Source organism: Oryctolagus cuniculus, chromosome 17 (assembly GCF_964237555.1).
Source record: "Oryctolagus cuniculus chromosome 17, mOryCun1.1, whole genome shotgun sequence".
Classification (NCBI taxonomy): domain Eukaryota; kingdom Metazoa; phylum Chordata; class Mammalia; order Lagomorpha; family Leporidae; genus Oryctolagus; species Oryctolagus cuniculus.
The window spans coordinates 16141020-16161094 of record NC_091448.1 but is presented as its reverse complement, the minus strand read 5'-3'; the positions used below and the strand labels follow the sequence as shown (position 1 = coordinate 16161094).

Genomic DNA, 20075 nt, shown 5'->3' with positions numbered 1-20075 from the left:
ACAGCAGATCTTCAAACCAAATACAGGGCACTCCTAAGTGCAAGGTGTAATTTTACAGTTCGTGCACTCATGAAGCTGGCCCTATAGAGAGAAAATATCTAGTAATGAGTAAAGAAAGAATAAGGAGGAGACCTTGGCCTTGTAAATCAGGAAAAACTCTCCTATATAAGAACAAAGCAGGAAAAATTAATTAAAGAATGGAGAAAGGAAAGGTGGAAAGAAGGGTTGAGAAAATTCATGTTATCCTAAGTTCCTAGTGTTACACAGCATAGTGGGGAGACTATGGTTCACACTAACCTAGTAGCTGCAAGCCTTCAATCATAAAGTAATGTCAATAGCAGAGAAATGTTGATTACCCTGTTTGAACAGTACACATTACATACATCTATTGAAAGGTCACACTGTAGCTCATAAATATGCATAATTATTGCTAATAAAAAGTCTTGAAAGAAAATTTATATTAGATAGCTTTAAAGGTATAAGGCAGTTTAAGGTCTGGTTTTCTAGCAGCAACTAGGAGCACTGTAATATAATCAACAGCTAATGAAGAAGAGAACTATCAAGCAATACTGAGGGCCTAAGACTAGGTGATACACATTTTCAAAGAAAGCAGTCAGTGTAGTTATGTGATTTCCTTGTGCCTTGTTCAGTAGCCCCAAAACAGGGAAAACACATGGCTGGTCCCCATGAGAAGACTGACAGTACCAGAGGTTGAGCAGTGTCTGGTGGAAGGCACATTCATCTTCTTTTTGTTTTAATATTTATTTATTTATTTATTTGAAAGAGTTACACAGAAAAAGGAGACACGGGGCAGGGGAGGGGGTCTTCCATCTGCTGGTTCATTCCCCAGTTGGCTGCAACAGCCAGAGCTGTGCTGATCCTAAGCCAGGAGCCAGGAGCTTTTTCTGGGTCTTCCACGTGGGTACAGGGGCCCAAGGACTTGAGCCATCTTCCACTGCTCTCCCAGGCCATGGCAGAGAGCTAATTGGAAGTGGGGCAGCGGGACTGGAACCGGCGCCCATATGGGATGCCAGCACTGCAGGAGGCAGCTTTACCCACTGCGCCACAGTGCCGGCCCCTGCACATTCATTCCCAGTGCTTTGTGATGCCTTGGGAAATTGGGGTCAGGATGGAACTGGCCTCTCTCTGCCCTCCCTGTCCATTCTATAAACTATGTGGTGGACACTGCTCCTGTGCAGGCTTCATCATTACTAAAAAGAATTGACTCAAGGCCCATGTACACATGGAACCACAGTAGGGGCTCTCAAACAGCCAACAAATAGTTTGGCAATTTTTTTTTTTTTTTTTTTTTTTTTTTTTTTTTTTTTTGCCAGGCAGAGTTAGTGAGAGAGAGAGAGACAGAGAGAAAGGTCTTCCTTCCGTTGGTTCACTCCCCAAATGGCTGCTATGGCCAGCGCTGCGCCTCTCTGAAGCCAGGAGCCGGGTACTTCCCCCCAGTCTCCCATGCGGGTACAGGGACCCAGGCACTTGGGCCATCCTCCACTGCCTTCCCGGGCCACAGCAGAGAGCTGGACTGGAAGAGGAGCAACTGGGACAGAATCTGGTGCCCCAACTGGGACTAGAACCCGGGGTGCTGGCGCCGCAGGTGGAGGATTAGCCAAGTGAGCCACGGAGCCTGCCAGCAATTATCTTATAAATCCTATACAAATCATTTTAGAATAAAATATTCTTCTGTTTATTATGTGTTATATAATTCAAACTAAAATTATCACTAACCTTTTCAAAATGTGCACAAAGGCAGCAAACATAAAGCCCATCGACCCTGCCTCCGGCTATACGAGTGACATACTCGCCATTGATCAAACGTTCAAGAGGAAGCAGACGTGGACAGTGGCTGATGCAGCTGCCATTAAGCAGCACGTGAGTATCTGTTGTTTAACGCCTCCCCAGAAAGCACTGACAGAAGTATTTTTCGCTTCAACACCACACCATAAAACTAAGAATTTTTACCTGTTCTGTGTCTTTAAAAGGAGGTAAGGTAGCTTCTCATTTTAATCCATTGTAATGACATTTTTTGCTCTTTAATCTGATGGATTCAAATGTGAAGTATGATGATTCATTCCGCTAATCACCTATGCGGCTATACTCAGCATCGTTTCTGGGACATCTGTTCCTCTGGAAAAGCAAACTGATTAAGGCAGTAAACGTACTGTTGCAGTGAGTGGTGTACTCAGGCAACATGAGGAGTGAAAGTATCTTTATTATAGCAGCTAGGGAGATAATAATAATAATAATAGCTTAAAGGGGGGGCACACTGTCACAGCAGGTCAGGCCTCCACTTGCACTGCCAGCATCCTGTATCGGGGTAGCAGTTCAAGCCCTAGCTGCTCCACTTCCAATCCAGCTTCCTGCTGACGTGCCTGGGAAGGCAGTGGTTGATGGCCCAGTGCTGTATTCCTGCTACTAATATGGGAGACCTGGATGGAGTTCCTGGCTTCGGCCTGGCCTTGCCCTGGCTGTTACGGCCGTTTGAGGAGCAAGCCATCAAGTGGAAGTGCTCTCTTCCTCTCTGTCACACTGCCTTTCAAATAAATAAATAAATCCTTTTAAAAACAACATTTTAAGGGTGCTTCCTAACTGCCAGGCACTACAAGTACTCTACAAATGCCTGCAGGTATTGATTCACTTAATTAGCACAGCAACCCTGTCAGGTAAGCACTGTTGTCAACCTTGTCATTTTGCAGATATGCACAAACATGTTAAGTAATTTGCCCAAAGGTACATAGCTTATAATGCATCAAGGATTTGAAGCAAGGACAGCTTGGCTCCAAAATACTCACTTTTAACCACAGCTCTATGCTGCCTATACACTTTTTAATATGTATTTACTTATTTATTTATTTATTTGAAAGTCAGTTACATAGAGAAGGAGAGGCAGAGAGAGAGAGAGGTCTTCCATCCGTTGGTTCACTCCCCAAATGGCCGCAATGGCCAGAGCTGCGCCGATGCAAAGCCAGGAGCCAAGAGCTTCTTCCAGGTCTCTCATGCAGGTGCAGGAGCCCAAGGACTTGAGCCATCCTCTACTGCTTTCCCAAGCTATAGCAGCGAGCTGGATCAGAAATGAAACAGCTAGGACTTGAACCAGCGCCCATATGGGATGCCCATGCCCCCCCTTTAAGCTATTATTATTATTATTATTATTATCTTCCTAGCTGCTATAATAAATGCTGCAGTAGCTTTACCAGCTACAGCACAGCGCCAGCCCCGCCTATATACTTTTGTACTCTGACTTCTTATTTCTTTAAATTTTACTTATTTATTTATGTTTTTATTTAGAAAGGCAAGGAGACAGAGACAGAAGGAGACAGACAAATCTTGCATCTACTGATTTACCCACCAAATGTCCACAACAGCCAGGGCTGTACCAGACCAAAGCTAGAAACCAGGAACTGAATCCAGGTCTCCAGGGTGTGTGTTTGGTCCAGAGGTACAGATGCCACATGGAGGGCCACATATTGGAGTATCTGGGTACAAGTTGCAGCTCCACTTCTGATTCCAGCTCCCTGCTAATATGCATCCTATGGAGGTAGCAGGTGATGGTTCAAGAACTTGGGTCCCCCCTACTCCACATGAGGGACCTAGACTGAGTTCTGGACTCCTGGCTCCAGCCTGGCCCAGCCCCAGCTATTGCAAGCATTTGGGGAGTGAACCAACAAATGGAAGATCTCTATCTCTGTCTCTCTGCCTTTCAAATAAATTTTGTTATACCATGTGGGTGGCAGAGACCCACTTACTTAAACCATCACCTGCTGCCTCTCAAGGTCTGCATTAGCAGGAAGCTGGATTCAGAAGCAGAGCCAGGACACTACCTTAGACACTCTGACATGGACTGTGGGCCTTCCAAGTCCATGGCCTCCCACTATGCCAAATGCCAGCCCCTTAGCAATGTTTGTATCTCACGGAGATACACTAGGGTGTATTTATTTTATGCCACTCCCCTTTTGCATTTGACACTAATGATCAAGCTCTCCTTAATACTTCTGCCCCCCTGGCTTTATAATACTGCATTTTTTGGCTTTCATTGTAGCTCTATATCCTTTTCTCTCTCTTGTCTTTCCTGAATGTTTGTCCCTTAAGTATTGATATTTCCTCATTTTCTAGTCTCATCCTACTGCTGTTATCATTTACACTCTTCTACCCATTTGTTCAGTAACTGTTTATCTAGAAGATCTGAAATTATGAGATACCATAAAGAAGAAATGGAGATCATACCCTCAATAAATTTGGAGTGAGGGTGGGAGGCATAGAGAAGGAAATTGGCAGTGGTCAACATGGGGTTAATGGAACCACAAAAGTGCACTACTGTAGCCACAAGAACACAGAGTGAGCTGCCAGGCCTCTGTCTCATCAGGGCATGTAGTCACTCTGCTTCCAGACAGAGCCTCCAACCCTGGGCTACCAGCTTCTATAAGGCAAAGAGGCTTTACAAATCAATAGTCTGTCATCCCTGTAACCCAGTCAGTTGCTGCAGAATATTGGAGTCTCTGCTTCAGGTCAAGGAACAGCAGGACCAGTATTCTTTGAGCTCTCTCAATCTACCTCCTTGTTTCAGCTGCCACTCTTACAGTGATAACTCTCAGGTCCATCCCTGGCCTGGAATTCTTCACTGTACTTCTATCTTACCTCACTGACCACCTGATAAACATTCCCACCTCTACGCTATGTCTCACATCAAGCTCAACATGACCAAAACCAAACTCCTTGTCTCCTGGCACAAACTGGCTCTCCCTTGGGCATTCTATACCATGGTTGTGGATAGCATCTTCTACTCAGTGGCTGAAGCTACAAGGCCAGAAGCCATCCCTTACTTAGGCTTTTTGCCTCATTTCTCAGTCCACCAATCAACAAAGCCAGTCCCTCTCGTTGTCCTAGAGGCATTACCTTCACTCCAGTCCTATTACCACTGCCTCAGTTGAGGTCCTCTTGAGGTCTTGCCTGCCCAACAACTCCTCATTGCTGGACAAGCAGCCTAATCACCGTGGCTAATCCCCACCAAGCACTCTCCACACAGCTGCCAGTGATCTAGCAAAAAGAGTCAACCATTTCACTGTCCAGCTTAGAACTGAACACTTCCCTAAAGGAAAGCAGGGGTTTGCAACTATTTTTCTGCTCCAAACAACTGGGGAACACTATCTACTTCCATCACAAACAGTCTACACTGCAGCATGATTTTCATTGAGCAAAGGGCTGTCCTTGGCCTCACTGAGATCCCTGACTTACTAGAGTAAGTCTTGGCCGGCGCCACAGCTCACTAGGCTAATCCTCCGCCTGTGGCACCGGCACCCCGGGTTCTAGTCCCGGTTGGGGCGCCGGATTCTGTCCCGGTTGTTCCTCTTCCACTCCAGCTCTCTGCTGTGGCCCGGGCAGGCAGTGGAGGATGGCCCAAGTGCTTGGGCCCTGCACCCGCATGGGAGACCAGGAGGAAGCAGCTGGCTCCTGGCTTCGGATGGGCGCAGCGCGCTGACCGCAACGTGCCGGCCGTAGTGGCCACTTGGTGGTGAACCAACGGAAAAGGAAGACCTTTCTCTCTGTCTCTCTCACTGTCTAACTCTGCCTGTCAAAAAAATAAAAATAAATAAAAAAGAGTAAGTCTAGGGACCTGCCTCTCCTCCATGATTGTTGTTTCTCTCCAACTTTAACCTGGACATCTAACAGTGCCAAAGTGCCTGTACCCTACTACCAAGTCCAGGATGTTTGCTGTCTTTGAGCTTTTGTTTATGCTGTCCCTCTCCCTGGAACACTTTCCCATCACCACTCATTCCCTCAGTTTGACCCAATCCTTGGTGACCTAATCAGCATTTTCTCTCAGATGGTTCTCCCTGTCCTTGGCTGACGTGGATACCAATTCTATATTCAGATTCTGTCTCCATCACACATTTCTTTCTATTTTACTCTGTAATGTTTGTAATATTCTTATAAAATTTCTTCTCACTATTCGCAACTAAACATTTTGATTGTCTATCAGTTCCTAGCCTCCTCCACAGGCACTGCCCAACCTACAAACTCGGTGACTATCAAGTAGTCTGGGAACATAACTCATGTGATATTTGTAACTGTGGCCTATAAACCAAAGATAGTTTAAGGTAACTACAGTAAACTTCTTTTCTCTCCCTGCAGGTGAAGAGAGCTACTGATAACTATAATTTAGGAATTGCCCTTGAGCATCGAAGAGAAATGCTAAACCTCTGGCGGAAGATCCGAGGGGATTTGATTGGGATAGAGACTAATAATGAGTCCTTTTATGACACCTTCTCTACTTACACATGGTCCTGGAATGTTTGCCAAGAATTGCTTTCTCCTAAGGACTTACGGTTACATGATGCCTACATGAACAGAAGCTCCTTCCACCACTCTGGCTTCTCTTCCTCACCGGATATCAGTGAGCGCGACACAGAGACAGGAAGGAAAAGGAAAAGGAAAAGTTTCAAAGGATTTCGACAATGAAATTTCTACGTTTTCTAAACAGCTCATCGTAAACTACTTTTTCATAGTTATCAAAATTATGCTTTCTTGATTTTGTCTGGTACATTCTTTGCAGCTGGAAATTTTGACATCTTTTGGATTCTGACCAGTAAAATTTAAGTCATAAAATGGTTTCCCTTTTCTAAGTCTCTACTAGTAAATAGGCGCCTAGCAATCAGCTGCAGTCTGCTGCCCCCGGCTGGCTAAAAGCTGCCTGCGCCTCAGCAGGGAGGAAGAGATCTGGCCTTCGAGCTAAGGACTCGGCAAGTCATGAGCACCCGAGGTTTTGGTATCACTGTGAAAGAGACCAGAGACGACAGATGAAAAAGACCTTTCATTTTCATGGAATAGAATCACCAGCACCCCGGGACCCTTCACTAAAGTGGGTGTTCCCAGGTTCCTCAGTCACACACCTGCACACCACCTATTGCTTGGATTACTCTTAAAAATAGATGGTCTCACTCATCACATTTGTTGTTGCATACTTTAACACATTTAATATAGAAGCACACATAACTGGGGTTGACACTGTGGCACAGTGGGTTAAGCCACCACCTACGGCACCAGCATCCAATATGGATGCTGGTTCAAGTCCTGGCTGTTCCACTTCCAATCCAGCTCCCTGCAAATGTCCCAAATGCTTGGTCTCCTGCACCAATGTGAGAGACCTGGATAAAGCTCCTGGCTCCTGGCTTCAGCCTGGCCCAGCCCTGGCCATTGCAGCCATTTGGGGAGTGAAGCAGCAGATGGGAGATTCTCTTTCTCTCTCTCTCCCCCCTCACCCCTTGTAATTTGGCCTTTCAAAAAAGAAAGAAATCTCTTTTTTTAAGATTTTATTTTATTGGCTGGCGCCGTGGCTCATTAGGCTAATCCTCCACCTTGCGGCGCCGGCACACCAGGTTCTAGTCCCGGTCGGGGCGCCGGATTCTGTCCCGGTTGCCCCTCTTCCAGGCCAGCTCTCTGCTGTGGCCAGGGAGTGCAGTGGAGGATGGCCCAAGTCCTTGTGCCCTGCACCCCATGGGAGACCAGGAGAAGTACCTGGCTCCTGCCATCGGATCAGCGCGGTGCGCCGGCCGCAGCGCACCGGCCGCGTCGGCCATTGGAGGGTGAACCAACGGCAAAGGAAGACCTTTCTCTCTGTCTCTCTCTCTCACTGTCCACTCTGCCTGTCAAAAAAAAATTATTTTATTTTATTTATTTGAAAGAGTTACAGAGAAAGAGACAGAGAGAGAGGTCTTCCATCCGCTGGTTCACTCCCCAGATGACCACAACAGCCAGAGCTGTGCTGATCCAAAGCCAGGAGCCAGGAGCTTCTTCCAGGTCTCCCATGTGGGTGCAGGGGCCCAAGGACTTGGGCCACCTTCTACTGCTATCCCAGGCCATAGCAGAGAGCTGGTCAGGAAGAGGAGCAGCCAGGTCTCGAACTGGCGCCCATATGGGCTGCCAGTGCTTCAGGCCAGGGTTTTAACCCACTGCACCACAGCACCAGCCCCAAAAGAAAGAAATCTTTAAAAAGAGAGAAAACTTGTTTTGGTTGAAAAAACTTGAAGTCTATGCATAATTTTTTCTTAATATGCATTTCCAATGAACCTTCTGAAGATCCCTAATATGCATCAATTTCAAAAATTCATGTACCAGTATTTATCTTTAATTATATTTCCATGAACTTTTTGAAGAACTCTCATATATGTTACATAAAATTTACTATTTTAATCGTATTTAAGTATGTATCATCCAGAACATTTTGATTCTTCCCAGCTCCACTCTTAAGAGTTCTTAGAACATTTGTCTGTGGTTCTTTATGGCTGACCACAGACACATCACTTCTAGACTCAGGAAATCTGAATCTACGAAGTTGTAATCCACATTAACCTATGTTAGGGTAGCAAAAGTGCTTCATCTCCTGTGTCAATACTTATCTAAAAATGTAAGGGGTTAGATCACCTATTTTTAACAGTCTTCCAAGAGACTGGTTTGCAGTTGTGTGATTACGTCCACCCTAACTGGCATACACATACTTTTAAAATCATTATTCTCAAAAAGTATGATCCAGAGAACAGAAATGTTCAATATTGATGAGGACAGATTATGATTTAAAATTATCAAAAAGCAATGAAAATAGTGAGCGATTCCAAAACTATTTACTGAAATACCCTTGAAGTATTTTTGCATTATCTGAATATGTGAGAGTCTAAAAATATTTGCCATTCTTTACAAACTTGCGATGTTAGAGAAAAGAACCTTATAGATAAGTAATCATATTTTCTAATCCAAAATCAAGAATAATGATTTGACAGGAGACTTTTTTAGAATAGCTATGAGTATAATAGGGAATGTAAGAGACATAATTTGGATGCCAAAATATTAGAATTCTTAGAATATTCCTTGTATTTATAGGATGACAAGACAGAATGTTTCTAAGTAGGTCTGTCCAGGAAAATCTAAAATGCACCTTTACATTGTCACACACCATCAGGACAGTTATCAGTGGGCATCTCTCTGCAGAACACAGTATAGCAATTGGTACTCTTCCCTCCTCCCCTCAGTCTTTACTGAGTTGCATACTGTGTGCTGGCCAGTGAACAAACATAGCATGTCGTGCTCTCAGAGCTTAGTATCGGAGCTAATTATATCCATTGACTCAGCAATTCCTCCTCCAGAAATTAACCCTTAAGAAATAATTGTAAATGTACAAAATGGTTGAGTTACAAGGATGTTTATCATGTTAAATTTTTGGTAGTAAGAAACTTGAAATAGCCTAAATGTCTAATAAAGCATGTGACAGCTATATATAAAACAATACTAGGTCATTAAAAATATATAAAGGTATATTTCAAACAAAGAAATAATATTCCCAGGAACAATATTCTATGGTTAAGTTAAAAAGTAGGCAACAACTACCAGGAGGCACCAGGGGACTTTCTTGTATTGTTCTAAAACTTGATTAGGACAATGGATATAAAAATATACATTTTTATGAAAACTTATAGAACTGTACACTTAGATGTACGGTTTTACTTGTACAGATTTACTTGTATATAAATTATAACTCAATGAACTATTAAAAATAAGGCACAAAGTTCTGAAACCGTTTTAACTTAAAAATTATTTATGTAAGTTAGGGGAGAAAAAAGACTGGAGGACATAAATCAAAGTGTTACTAGTTAAATGAATGCTTGGAATGGACATTTTCTTTTATCTTCCAAATGTTCTACAAAACACATGTTGCTCTGCAATTTATTTCTGCAACCTTTAAACAGAAACTGTTCAAAGATGGAGGCTGTTAAAGCAGTTTACTAACTACCTGGGGCTGCTAGAAAAGCTGAGAACCCTGAAGGAGAGCCAATTCCGATGCCACTGTCCTTTCCCAGCCCTTCAATTCCAAGAGCATGTGCTTCAACAGCCCAGAATGCCCACTTCTTAGAAGTGAAAGAAAAACATGAAACAGTTAACTACCCCTGTCCTGAGCTAACATTCAAAACAGTAATCCAGAATGCGGGTTTTTAACTTTAACAAGCTTTGAACCCCTGCCACCCACGGAGCTAGAGTTCTCCCCACTCACCAGCAGAGGGACCCTCAGTGCCTTTGAAACTAGTGTCTCTGAGCTACCGCCCAGTGTGAAGCCTGTACCACGAGAACCCACACCATGCCTTAACTTCTTAGGAAAACCATTTAGGTGCTTCAAAAGGTGGAAAGAAAAAAAAAAAAAAAAGGAGTTCCACAGGTCAGAGATGACTGTATAAAACTGAGTTTAGGACAGTTTAGAACATTTCACAAAAAGGACCCAAGCTTTTTGACATTTAAAACTACTCTTTCAGAAAAAAAAAAAAAAAAAAGGATGAGGCCAGCACTGTGGCACAGTGGGTTAAGACACAGCCTGCAGAGTTGGCATTCCACGTGGGCATCAGTTCAAGTCCCAGCTGCTCCTCTTCCGATCCAGCTCCCTGCTAATCTCCTGGGAAAGCAGTAGAAGATGGCCCAAGTCCTTGGGTCCCTGCACCCACGTAGAGACCTGGAAGAAGCTCCTGGCTCCTGGCTTCTCCTGGCCCAGCCTCCTCATTATGGCCATTTAGGGAGTGAACCAGTGAACGGAAGATCTCTCTTGTCTTTCCTTCCCTGTGACTCTCTGCCTTTCAAATAAATAAATCTTTAAAAATAAACTTTAAAATATAAACAAATAAGGGGGGAAAAAGAAAAAAATAACTTCCAGTAAAGACAGAGTAAGCTATCTGTAACAAAATATGTAGTGGGACTCGACTGGGAACACTAAACAGCTTCTAGTGAGAGGCGAAAACCAGAGATGAGAAACCAAGATGACAAATAAATATAAATCAGCCATTATCTCTTCAAACAACTGAGCTTGAGAAAAGATAGAAATCCTTGTAACTTGTTTTTCTGGAAAGAAGTTTCTATTCAAAGTGTTTCAAAAGACCACAAAAATGCAACTTTTTTTTTTTCAAATAAAATGTGAGTTCTTTATTATCTCTTTTTTTATCATTACCTCGCATATTTTTGTGAGGCCAGGACTCGGAGCTTGTTCCCACTCCTCTCATTGCTCCCTTTGGTTTTACTATAGAACCTGCACTGCACTAAGTAACTAGATCCTTTCCTTCTCTGCCAAGTGAAAGTCTTCTCAACCAACCTTATGTTCTTCTAGGAATCAATTTGCAGTAATTATAGAAATAGAAACGCAAGGGGCCTGCACTGTGGCATAGTGGGCTAAGCTCCGCCTGAGGCACCTGTATTCCATATGGGCACTGGTTCATATCCCAGCCGCTCCACTTCCGATCCAGCTCTCTGCTGTGGCCTGGGAAAGCAGTAGAAGATGGCCCAAGTCCTTGGGTCCCTGCACCTTGTGGGAGACCCAGAGGAAGCTCCTGGCTCCTGGCTTCGGATCGGTGCAGCTCCGGCCGTTGTGGCCAATTGCGGAGTGAACCAGCGGATGGAAGACCTCTCTCCCTCTCCCTCTGTCTCTAATTCTGAAATATTTTTAAGAAAATAGAAATGTGGCCGGCGCCGCGGCTCACTAGGCTAATCCTCCGCCTAGCGGCGCCGGCACACCGGGTTCTAGTCCCGGTCGGGGCGCCGGATCCTGTCCCGGTTGCCCCTCTTCCAGGCCAGCCCTCTGCTGTGGCCAGGGAGTGCAGTGGAGGATGGCCCAGGTGCTTGGGCCCTGCACCCCATGGGAGACCAGGAAAAGCACCTGGCTCCTGGCTCCTGCCATCGGATCAGCGCGGTGCGCCGGCCGCAGCGCGCCAGCCGCGGCGGCCATTGGAGGGTGAACCAACGGCAAAAGGAAGACCTTTCTCTCTGTCTCTCTCTCTGTCCACTCTGCCTGTCACAAAAAAAAAAAAAAAAAAAAAAAAAAAAAAAAAAAAAAAAAGAAAATAGAAATGTAAGCTTGAAAATGCGGTAATATAGTAAACTGTATGTCCATATTATAATCTTGTTTGCGCTAATCAGCCCAGCAGGATGATTCAAAAAGATGGTTAGACTGTTTTTTCAAACGTGTCCTTAATGTTCCGTTCCATTTGACTGGTAGGCCTCGAGTCCTAGGAGTTCACAGACACCACTGCTACCACCCCCCCGTGTCCGCACACCAGGGGAAACCGCGCGTGGGCGCCCTCCGCCTGCTACCCTCGCCCTTGGTGGCATCCGCTCCTCGGTGAGCCATTGGAGACTTCCGCCTCACAGCGTGCGGGGACCGGGAGCCAAGACTGTCTCCCGCATCCTCCCCAGGCTGCACATCCACCGGAGCGTCTCGGAGCGAAGCGACTCGGGGGACAAATCCCACCAGCGCAGGCCCCCCTCAGAGAGCCCCGCGGCCGCCCCACGTCGCGGGCGCCGAGCGCGCGCCGCTCGCCCCCTCTTTTCCCGCCCAGCCCCAGGGCCTCCCGGAAGGGGCGTGGCCCGCCGGAAGTCCTCGCGCCACGGAAAGGAAGGCGTTTCCGGCTCCGGCGTCATGGCTGACAGCGGCCCTGAGGAGGCGCCGGCCGCGGGCGGCGGGAAGAGGCAGCAGTTCGGGAGCCGGTTCCTGAAGGACCCGGCGCGCGTCTTCCACCACAATGCCTGGTAGCCGCCCTGCCCCTCGCCCAGTCTGCGTGTCCCCCACCGCGGAGGGCTCCGAGAAGCCCCTGACCGCTGGCCCCAGCGGAGGCGCGCTCCTCCCGGGGCAGGTGCGCCCCCGGACCAGCGACTGAGCCCGCCGGCGGCCGGGCCGTGAGAGCGCTAAGCTGCCCGTTTGGTTTCCTCAGGGACAATGTGGAATGGTCGGAAGAGCAGGCCGCGGCGGCGGAGAGGAAGGTCCAGGAGAACAGTTCTCAGCGCGTGTGCGCGGAGAAACAAGGTGCGCTCGGGGTGTCGGCGGCCGGCGGCCAGCGGAACGCGTCTCCCGGGGAGGCCGGAGAGCCTTTGCTACTGGCCGGAGTAGAACGCGAGGAGGGCATGGGGAAGGAGCGGAGAGGCTGCGCCTTGGAATCTGGTTAGGGTTTGCAGGATGCTCTGACCGGGAAGCGGGTTTCTTCGTGGTGGTTTCTGTTTGGGGAGAGTAACTGTCTATCGTTTTCTAGTGGTTGTATGTTTTGTTACCTGCGTGAGTCTCTGGCAGCCATTAGATCACATCTCCGTCTCTTTTTCTGTAACTCTACCTTTCAAATAAATAAATAAATAAATAAAATCTTTTAAAATAGATTTAAAAAATAAAGATAGGGCAGGTTGATACTATATGATAAAAGACAATTGATGCTAGGACTCCAGTTTTGGAAGTAGGACCCACTGAAAGGGTTTTGCACCACAGTGGAAGATTCCGGTTAGCAGATATTCACCCTGCTTAGCTTGACAGAGACTAGATCAAAGCAAGTTAGAGTTGAAAGGGATTTTGAAAATTTCCTCTTTATTGTTCAAGAAACTTGCACACAGGCACAAGTCTAGTGCTTTGCTGAGAGGTCAGTAGTTGCACTGGGGACACTCAAGCCCATTCTTAAAGGCTTTTATTCTACACAGTGAAGGCCCTGAGGCTCCTGGATCACCCTAAAACAGCAGTCCGCCTGTCCACTGTCCGTCCTCCTGTCCACCAATTCATCACTGCTCGCCTGAACTCGCTTCTCCCTCCTGCCGGCATTTTCTGCTTTCCTTTCAGACTTGTTTCATGTTCAGTTCTGATAGTAATATTTAGTTCATTTTGGAGCTCCACACTCTTAAAGCCACAGACAGGAGCTCATTTAAGGAAGAGCTACCTGGGTAGTAGCCATGGAGATTGTGTTTGGAACAACTGAAGAGCCTGGGACATTCAGCTTCCAAAAGAGAAGAGGAGGCCCGCGCCGCGGCTCACTAGGCTAATCCTCCGCCTAGCGGCGCCGGCACACCGGGTTCTAGTCCCGGTCGGGGCGCCGGAGTCTGTCCCGGTTGCCCCTCTTCCAGGCCAGCTCTCTGCTGTGGCCTGGGAGTGCAGTGGAGGATGGCCCAGGTGCTTGGGCCCTGCACCCCATGGGAGACCAGGAAAAGCACCTGGCTCCTGGCTCCTGCCATCGGATCAGCGCGGTGCGCCGGCCGCGGCGGCCATTGGAGGGTGAACCAACAGCAAAAGGAAGACCTTTCTCTCTGTCTCTCTCTCTCACTGTCCACTCTGCCTGTGGAAAAAAAAAAAAAAAAGAGGAAGGTAACTGCTCTCCAGTGTGCAGGCATTCTGGACGGCCCTGAGGAAGTCTAGGAACTTTGGCTAGAAGCGGTGAGACAGATTTGTGCTTGATTTTAGAATTTTCCAGCAGTTAAGAGGCATCCAAAGACATGGGAACGTTGATAGGTAGTAAGTTCCCTGACAGTTCAAGCAGAAGTTAGGCTCCCTGGGGAATAATGAAAAGGGAGGACTCAACTATAAGGAATGATACGTGGCAAGACTGACTCCGAGAGACTGGTTCTGCGTGAGAGTGCTTGGAGTATAAAATGGCATTTGGTGAATCAGGGTAAGTGACGTTAGATTTAACTATTTCAGATCTGATTGTTTTTTCCTCAAATTTTTACAGTTGATTATGAGATCAACGCACATAAATACTGGAATGACTTCTACAAAATCCATGAAAATGGGTTTTTCAAGGATAGACATTGGCTTTTTACTGAATTCCCTGAGCTGGCACCTAGCCAAAACCAAAATCCTGTGAAGAGTGGAATGCCTGAAAGCAGAAGCAGCGAGGGCGGACCTGGGTCAGCAGCAGAACAGCACGAGCGTTCTTGGAACAGCTTTGGCCATGAAACGCAGCTGCCTCCTGTGCAGGAGAGCGTGGCTCAGCAACTCAGCCGCCTGGACATTGGTGCAGATGAGTTTCCTGGATGCTCAGCCACCTACCGAATACTCGAGGTAATCTCTTTTGTTTTTGTTTTTGTTTTTGTTTTTGTTTTTGTTTTGTACTGCTAGTTAGTTAAGCTATCATGTTGGGCACATGGGGTAGCATATAAAGGCTGACTGAAATGTGACTTTTGTCTGCTGACGCTGTCTCGATTTGCCTGGAATCATCTCCACTGTTGAATTAACAACATGCCCTAAACACAAGCAGACGTCTGATTGTGACAGACAAAAGTAGATCACCTGAGGTGCACCTTGGGAATACCAGGTAGCCGATGCTCTGGGGAAAAGCCCCTAAGACTTGTTACTTTTCTTCTAACAGAATCAAAGGAAGTGGGCTATGCTAGTCTTCTACCTGGGGGAATTCTTATCTTGGGTTCTAGCTTGGATGGGTCTACAGATGCTGGCGTGGGGAAAGCACTGAGGCGGGCACCGTCACATAATGCACTGATAGGGACTGCGTCCTCCACTGGGAGCTGGTTCTGGAGCCCTGGGGTTGAGACTGGTCACATGATTTCAAACAAGTACCTCACCACCACCACCACGCTTATCAATGGGATTTCTTCCTCTGCCTCATACGTATGAGGATTGTGATAATATATACAGAATGTCTAAGAACATATTCTGGCATGCAGTAATCCCACAGTAAATGGCCTGGTTTTTGTGTGGGGGTTTTGTTGTGTCTTAATTGAGAGGCAGAAGCAGACACAGAGTTCTGTCTGCTGGTTCACTCCCCAAATGCCTGCAGTGGCCAAGGCTAGGTTGGAGCCAAAGCTAAGAGCCAGGAATTCATTGCAGCTCTCCCCACATGGATGGCAGGAATCAATCACTTGGACTATCCCTTCTGCTCCCAGGGTCTGCAGTAGCAAGAATGCTAGGATCAGCAGCTAGAAGCAGGAATCAAACCCAGGTATTCCAGAGTGGGATATGGGTATCTGAACTGCTAGACTGAATACCCACTCAATGGTTGCTAATTTTTTTTTTTTAAGATTTATTTATTTATTTGAAAGGCAGAGTTATAGAGAGGCGGGGGAGAAAGAGAGAGAGAGAGAGAAAGAGATCTTTAGTCCACTGGGTTCACTTCCCAAATGGCCACAATGGCTGGAGCAGCACCAGACCAAAGCCAGGAGCCTGGAACTCCATCCAGGTCTCCCACTTGGGTGCAAGACCGCAAATACTTGGGCCATTTTCTGCTGCTTTCCCAGGCACATTAGCAGGGAACTGGATTTGAAGTAGAGCAGCTGGGACTTGAACTGGTATTCACACGGCAAACTGGCATAGGCGGTAGCTTCTGCTGTACTGCGCTGCCTGCCCTATGGTTGCTGTTTTTCTGTTTTTGTAGGGCTAGGTTACTGTGGTCCCCTTTTCATAAAATTTTCAGCTCAGCCAATTAGAAATAGTTTTCCAATAATTTAGTGGAGTTCATTAAGAAAAAATTTCATCTACAGGACCATATGCTAGAAGCCCATGTTCTTGTCTTCGAGCTGTCCCTTTAAGGGTTCCTGAGGTCAAGATCAGGGAGTGCTGTGGGTTCTATTTAACTGATATGGCACTCAATGCAGTTAGGCAAGGTTATGTGTTGTTAGGTGTTTGTTATTTATCTTGCTGCAGGAACTTAATTCTTTAGGAAGTCCTGTGACTGATAATTTGTTTCTGTCTGCAGGTTGGTTGTGGTGTAGGAAACACAGTCTTTCCAATTTTACAAACTAACAAGTAAGTATGTGGTCAGGTTTAACTACATGACAGCAAAGAGGGAAAATATGAATGTTGTTTTTCAAAACTCTTGCTGTATCAAACTGTCGCTGGTGGTTATCCTGAAGCACGGATTACGGGGAGTTTAGATTTCTGCCTTATCTGTTAGTGGGTTGTTTTAATTTAGTTTGAGTTACCTTTGTCATCAGGGCATTTTGTGAGATTTAAAGGCGTTGCAGTGTAGTGCCTCCTCTGAGGTGCTTGCAGCGGGTGCCTCCCCGCCCTCGTCAGCTCTCCGCTGTCGCTGTCGTCAGCGCCGTGGTCGTGTTGAAAGCTGAGAACGCGCTGAGGAAAGCACACTGGTTTTGTACACCACACAGAACACTTCTGCCACCAGATGAGTAGGTTTTTCCCAACACTGACCAAATCCCGAATCTCCAGTACTAGCTGGCCATGCTGCAGTTCCATGCTGACACTCTGTACCTGGAGTTAGCTTCAGATCCTCTTAGCGAGCTCAGTCCCACGACACTGCCCACTACTGCAGGTGCCTGGTGCAAGTCTAGGCCTCCCGTGTGTGTGCCTGTCCTGCAGGGTTCCCACACCCACCTCCTTGTGGTTGAGAATTTCCTAGAACAAGTCACAGAACTGTTTTGCTCAGCTGTGTCTTATGAAGCATGTTCTGGGACAGGGGCCCCTGTTCTCACGCACACTACGACTGTTACACAAACACTGGACTCACCTCCAGGAAGGGAACATTCATTGAGTAAGGCCTGTAGGAGAAAGGGGCGAGTCACAGCCAGGCCCAGATCCATGCATGTCCCTGCACAGAGAGAGGTGCAGGAATTTATGGGACTAGGGTGACGGGCAGAACTGGGTGAGACAAAGCTACAAAACCAAATGGGGCAGAGGAAGGGCTGGGGAAAGTCCCTTGAACACGCACCTTGACAGATCGTGGCTTACATGCAGCGTATGTTCAAAGACGGCTGCTAAAACGTCATTGCAGGTGTGTCATTTGATGTTAGAGTGACTGCAAGGTGGCCCTCCATCGGCCTGGGTTGATCTGACGTGCACAGGTTCCAGTCACAAGGTTGGCTGCAGCTACTTCTATCCAGTCTTTTCCAGGGACCCTGGTAAGATGGATCAGAAGGTTGTTTTTTTGTTGTTGTTTGTTTTTTTTTTTTGGTTTTTTTTTGTTTTTTGCAAAAGCAACTATTATGGGACTGCAAGTTAGTATGCAACAGGAAGGCAAAGAACTCTCATGGGCTGTTAGTGTGTTGGGCAGCCATGGAAAGCTTGCTGTTGAGCAAGGGGAGTGGAATCTTTTGTTGTCCTGGATTGAGTTCCTGGCTTTGGCGTCAGTCCAGCCCTGGCTGTCATTGGCATTTAAATTATGGACCAGTGAAAGGGAGCTCTCTGTCTCTGCCTCTCGAAATGTTTATTTAATAGCCACAGGTAGCTAGTGACTCCCATACTGAACAGAGCCGATCCACCGAGTCTGGTCTTCATTGTGCCTCCCAGAAACTGTGGATCAGCAGTTTGGAGGGCAGCAGAGCTGGGGCCTTTGAGAAGGTAGAGTTGGCTCCAGGAATAAGCCCAACAGTGCAGAATAGCCTTCCCCTGCCCCCACCTCCTTATCCTCCCCAACCAAAAGTTCTGAAGCTCTGGGTTGCTTTGTAGTAGGATGTCTTCTGAATAAATGCACAGCGCATTTTCTAATTGACAATAATTCCGGTAGTTATTAATGCCAGTATTGCAGTTTTTTGTATAGTTTCTTTGTGCTATGACTTTTGTTAGACATTGGGGAAAATAAAAATAAGCACAGGGACTTTGTCATTTCATCTTTGTCTCTTAGCATCTGGGGTAAATCCTGTGCATAGGGGGTCCTCCGTGGATGTTTGACCAAATTTGCTATCACACCATTTGCTGTGCTGTGGGGCGGGCGGACAGGCAGGTACAGATGTGGTCTTTGCTATCACACCATTCCCTGTGCCGTGGGGCGGGCGGGCGGGCAGGCAGGTACAGATGTGGTCTTTGCTATCACACCATTGGCTGTGCCGTGGGGCGGGCGGGCGGGCAGGCAGGTACAGATGTGGTCTTTGCTATCACACCATTCCCTGTGCCGTGGGGCGGGTGGGCACAGATGTGATCCTGGCATGGAGAAAGCACCAAGGCAGCCCAGAGAGCTGATAGGGGAATTCTCACGGTGCTTGTCGCTCCCCCTCTTCGTGGAGGAACGACACAGGACCCTGCGCTGTTCTTTCGTCTGCTCGGCCCTCCCCGGGTTTGCTGCTGGTTCTTCCCGGGTTGGCTACTATCCTACTATCCCTTCCACCTCCGTGGAAGGGCAGTTCCCCCTGGCCACATTCCCCACTTCCGCAGGGGAGCGGCACACCGCCGGCCGGCTCTTCTCGGGGGCTGCACAGGTGTTCCTTCAGCTAGATGTTCCCCTTAGATGTTCCCCATAGATGTTCCCGGTACATGCCGTCTCTCTCCTCCTTTATAGTCCTCCTCCGCCAATCCCAACTCGGCTGCCCACACGCCGAGTACGCTGCTCTCCAATCAGGAGCAAGTCCTACAGTTTATTGGTTAAACTGGAGGCAGCTGTGCGGAAGCTGTTTACTTCTCTCCCATCGCCATATTGTGGGAGAGCAGATGCATAGAATAAGTCTTAATTCCAGTAACTCAGTCTAGTCCGGTTTGCTCCCCACAGTGCTGTTAGGCAAGGCCTGATCTGAAGGAAAAATAGGATTTCTGAAGGCAGAGGAAGAAAAGAGGACATGGTTTTGAAGCTCTCTGGTCATTTGATAAACTTAATATTAGCTGTATCTGCAGGGCCCAAAGAAGGGTATAACATGAAAAAGGGGTTTTACTGAAATGAAATATGTTGTGTCTTACAAGTGTGGCTTCCTTGCATGAATGGTACCGTATTTTAACTCTGCTACACAAGAAAGAGAATAGACATACAGCTGTTGGTAGCCTAACTTCTGGGTTTTTTTGCTCATTTCAGCGACCCAGGACTCTTTGTCTACTGTTGTGATTTTTCTTCCACAGCTGTGGAGCTGGTCCAGGTAAGTGCAGTGGCTCCTCTCATCTGTCTCTCTCATCAGAGGAAAATGGGGGCTCCTAAAGTTCAAGATCTCTAGCTGTATTCCTGTTGTAAGTGGTCTGGAAATCAAAGATTCCTGGGAACAGCCCGAAGTCAGGATCCAGGCACAGGTGACGAATCTGCCACCTAGCACCTGGGAAACTTCCGGCAGGTTTTTTGACGCTCAGCTTGTGTTTTAAGGATTGAAATGAGATGATTCAGTCAAGGTTCTCTGAGTTACAAGTAACAAACTTGCAGACTGAAACAATGAAAGGGAACATCACAGTACCTAGGGTGTCAGGTGTAGCCCAGACCAGGGAAGGACTGGAACTTGGTCCTACAGAGGTGTGAGTTACAAGGCAAGCGGGGCTGGCTGGGGAGGAGTCGCCTCCCTCCCTGCCGCCATCGCTCCCGCCCAGGTTCCTGTTGCTTGCCTCTCACTGCCCAGCGCAGGAAGTATGTTTTCCCCTTGCGGAG

The 20075-nt window shown here is 47.1% G+C and overlaps 2 protein-coding genes across 40 annotated transcripts in view; both read left to right on the top strand.

Moving 5' to 3' along the window:
* Positions 1–6617, top strand: part of EFCAB3 (EF-hand calcium binding domain 3) — a 649184-nt gene extending 642567 nt beyond the window's left edge. For all 33 annotated transcript variants that reach the window (XM_070060541.1, XM_070060535.1, XM_070060528.1 and 30 more), the window contains 2 exons: positions 1759–1881; positions 6139–6617. In XM_070060541.1, coding sequence (XP_069916642.1) covers positions 1759–1881; positions 6139–6465 — 450 coding nt within the window. In that variant the 3' untranslated portion in view covers positions 6466–6617. The remainder of the gene's footprint in view (positions 1–1758; positions 1882–6138) is intronic.
* Positions 6618–12376: 5759 nt separating this feature from the next.
* Positions 12377–20075, top strand: part of METTL2A (methyltransferase 2A, tRNA N3-cytidine) — a 34453-nt gene continuing 26754 nt past the window's right edge. For all 7 annotated transcript variants that reach the window (XR_007911353.2, XM_051825112.2, XM_008271665.4 and 4 more), the window contains exons 1-5: positions 12377–12555; positions 12738–12829; positions 14505–14836; positions 16485–16534; positions 19521–19581. Coding sequence is in view for 6 of the 7 variants with exons in the window: in XM_051825112.2 (XP_051681072.1) it covers positions 12446–12555; positions 12738–12829; positions 14505–14836; positions 16485–16534; positions 19521–19581 (645 nt within the window). In the remaining variant the exon portion in view is untranslated. The remainder of the gene's footprint in view (positions 12556–12737; positions 12830–14504; positions 14837–16484; positions 16535–19520; positions 19582–20075) is intronic.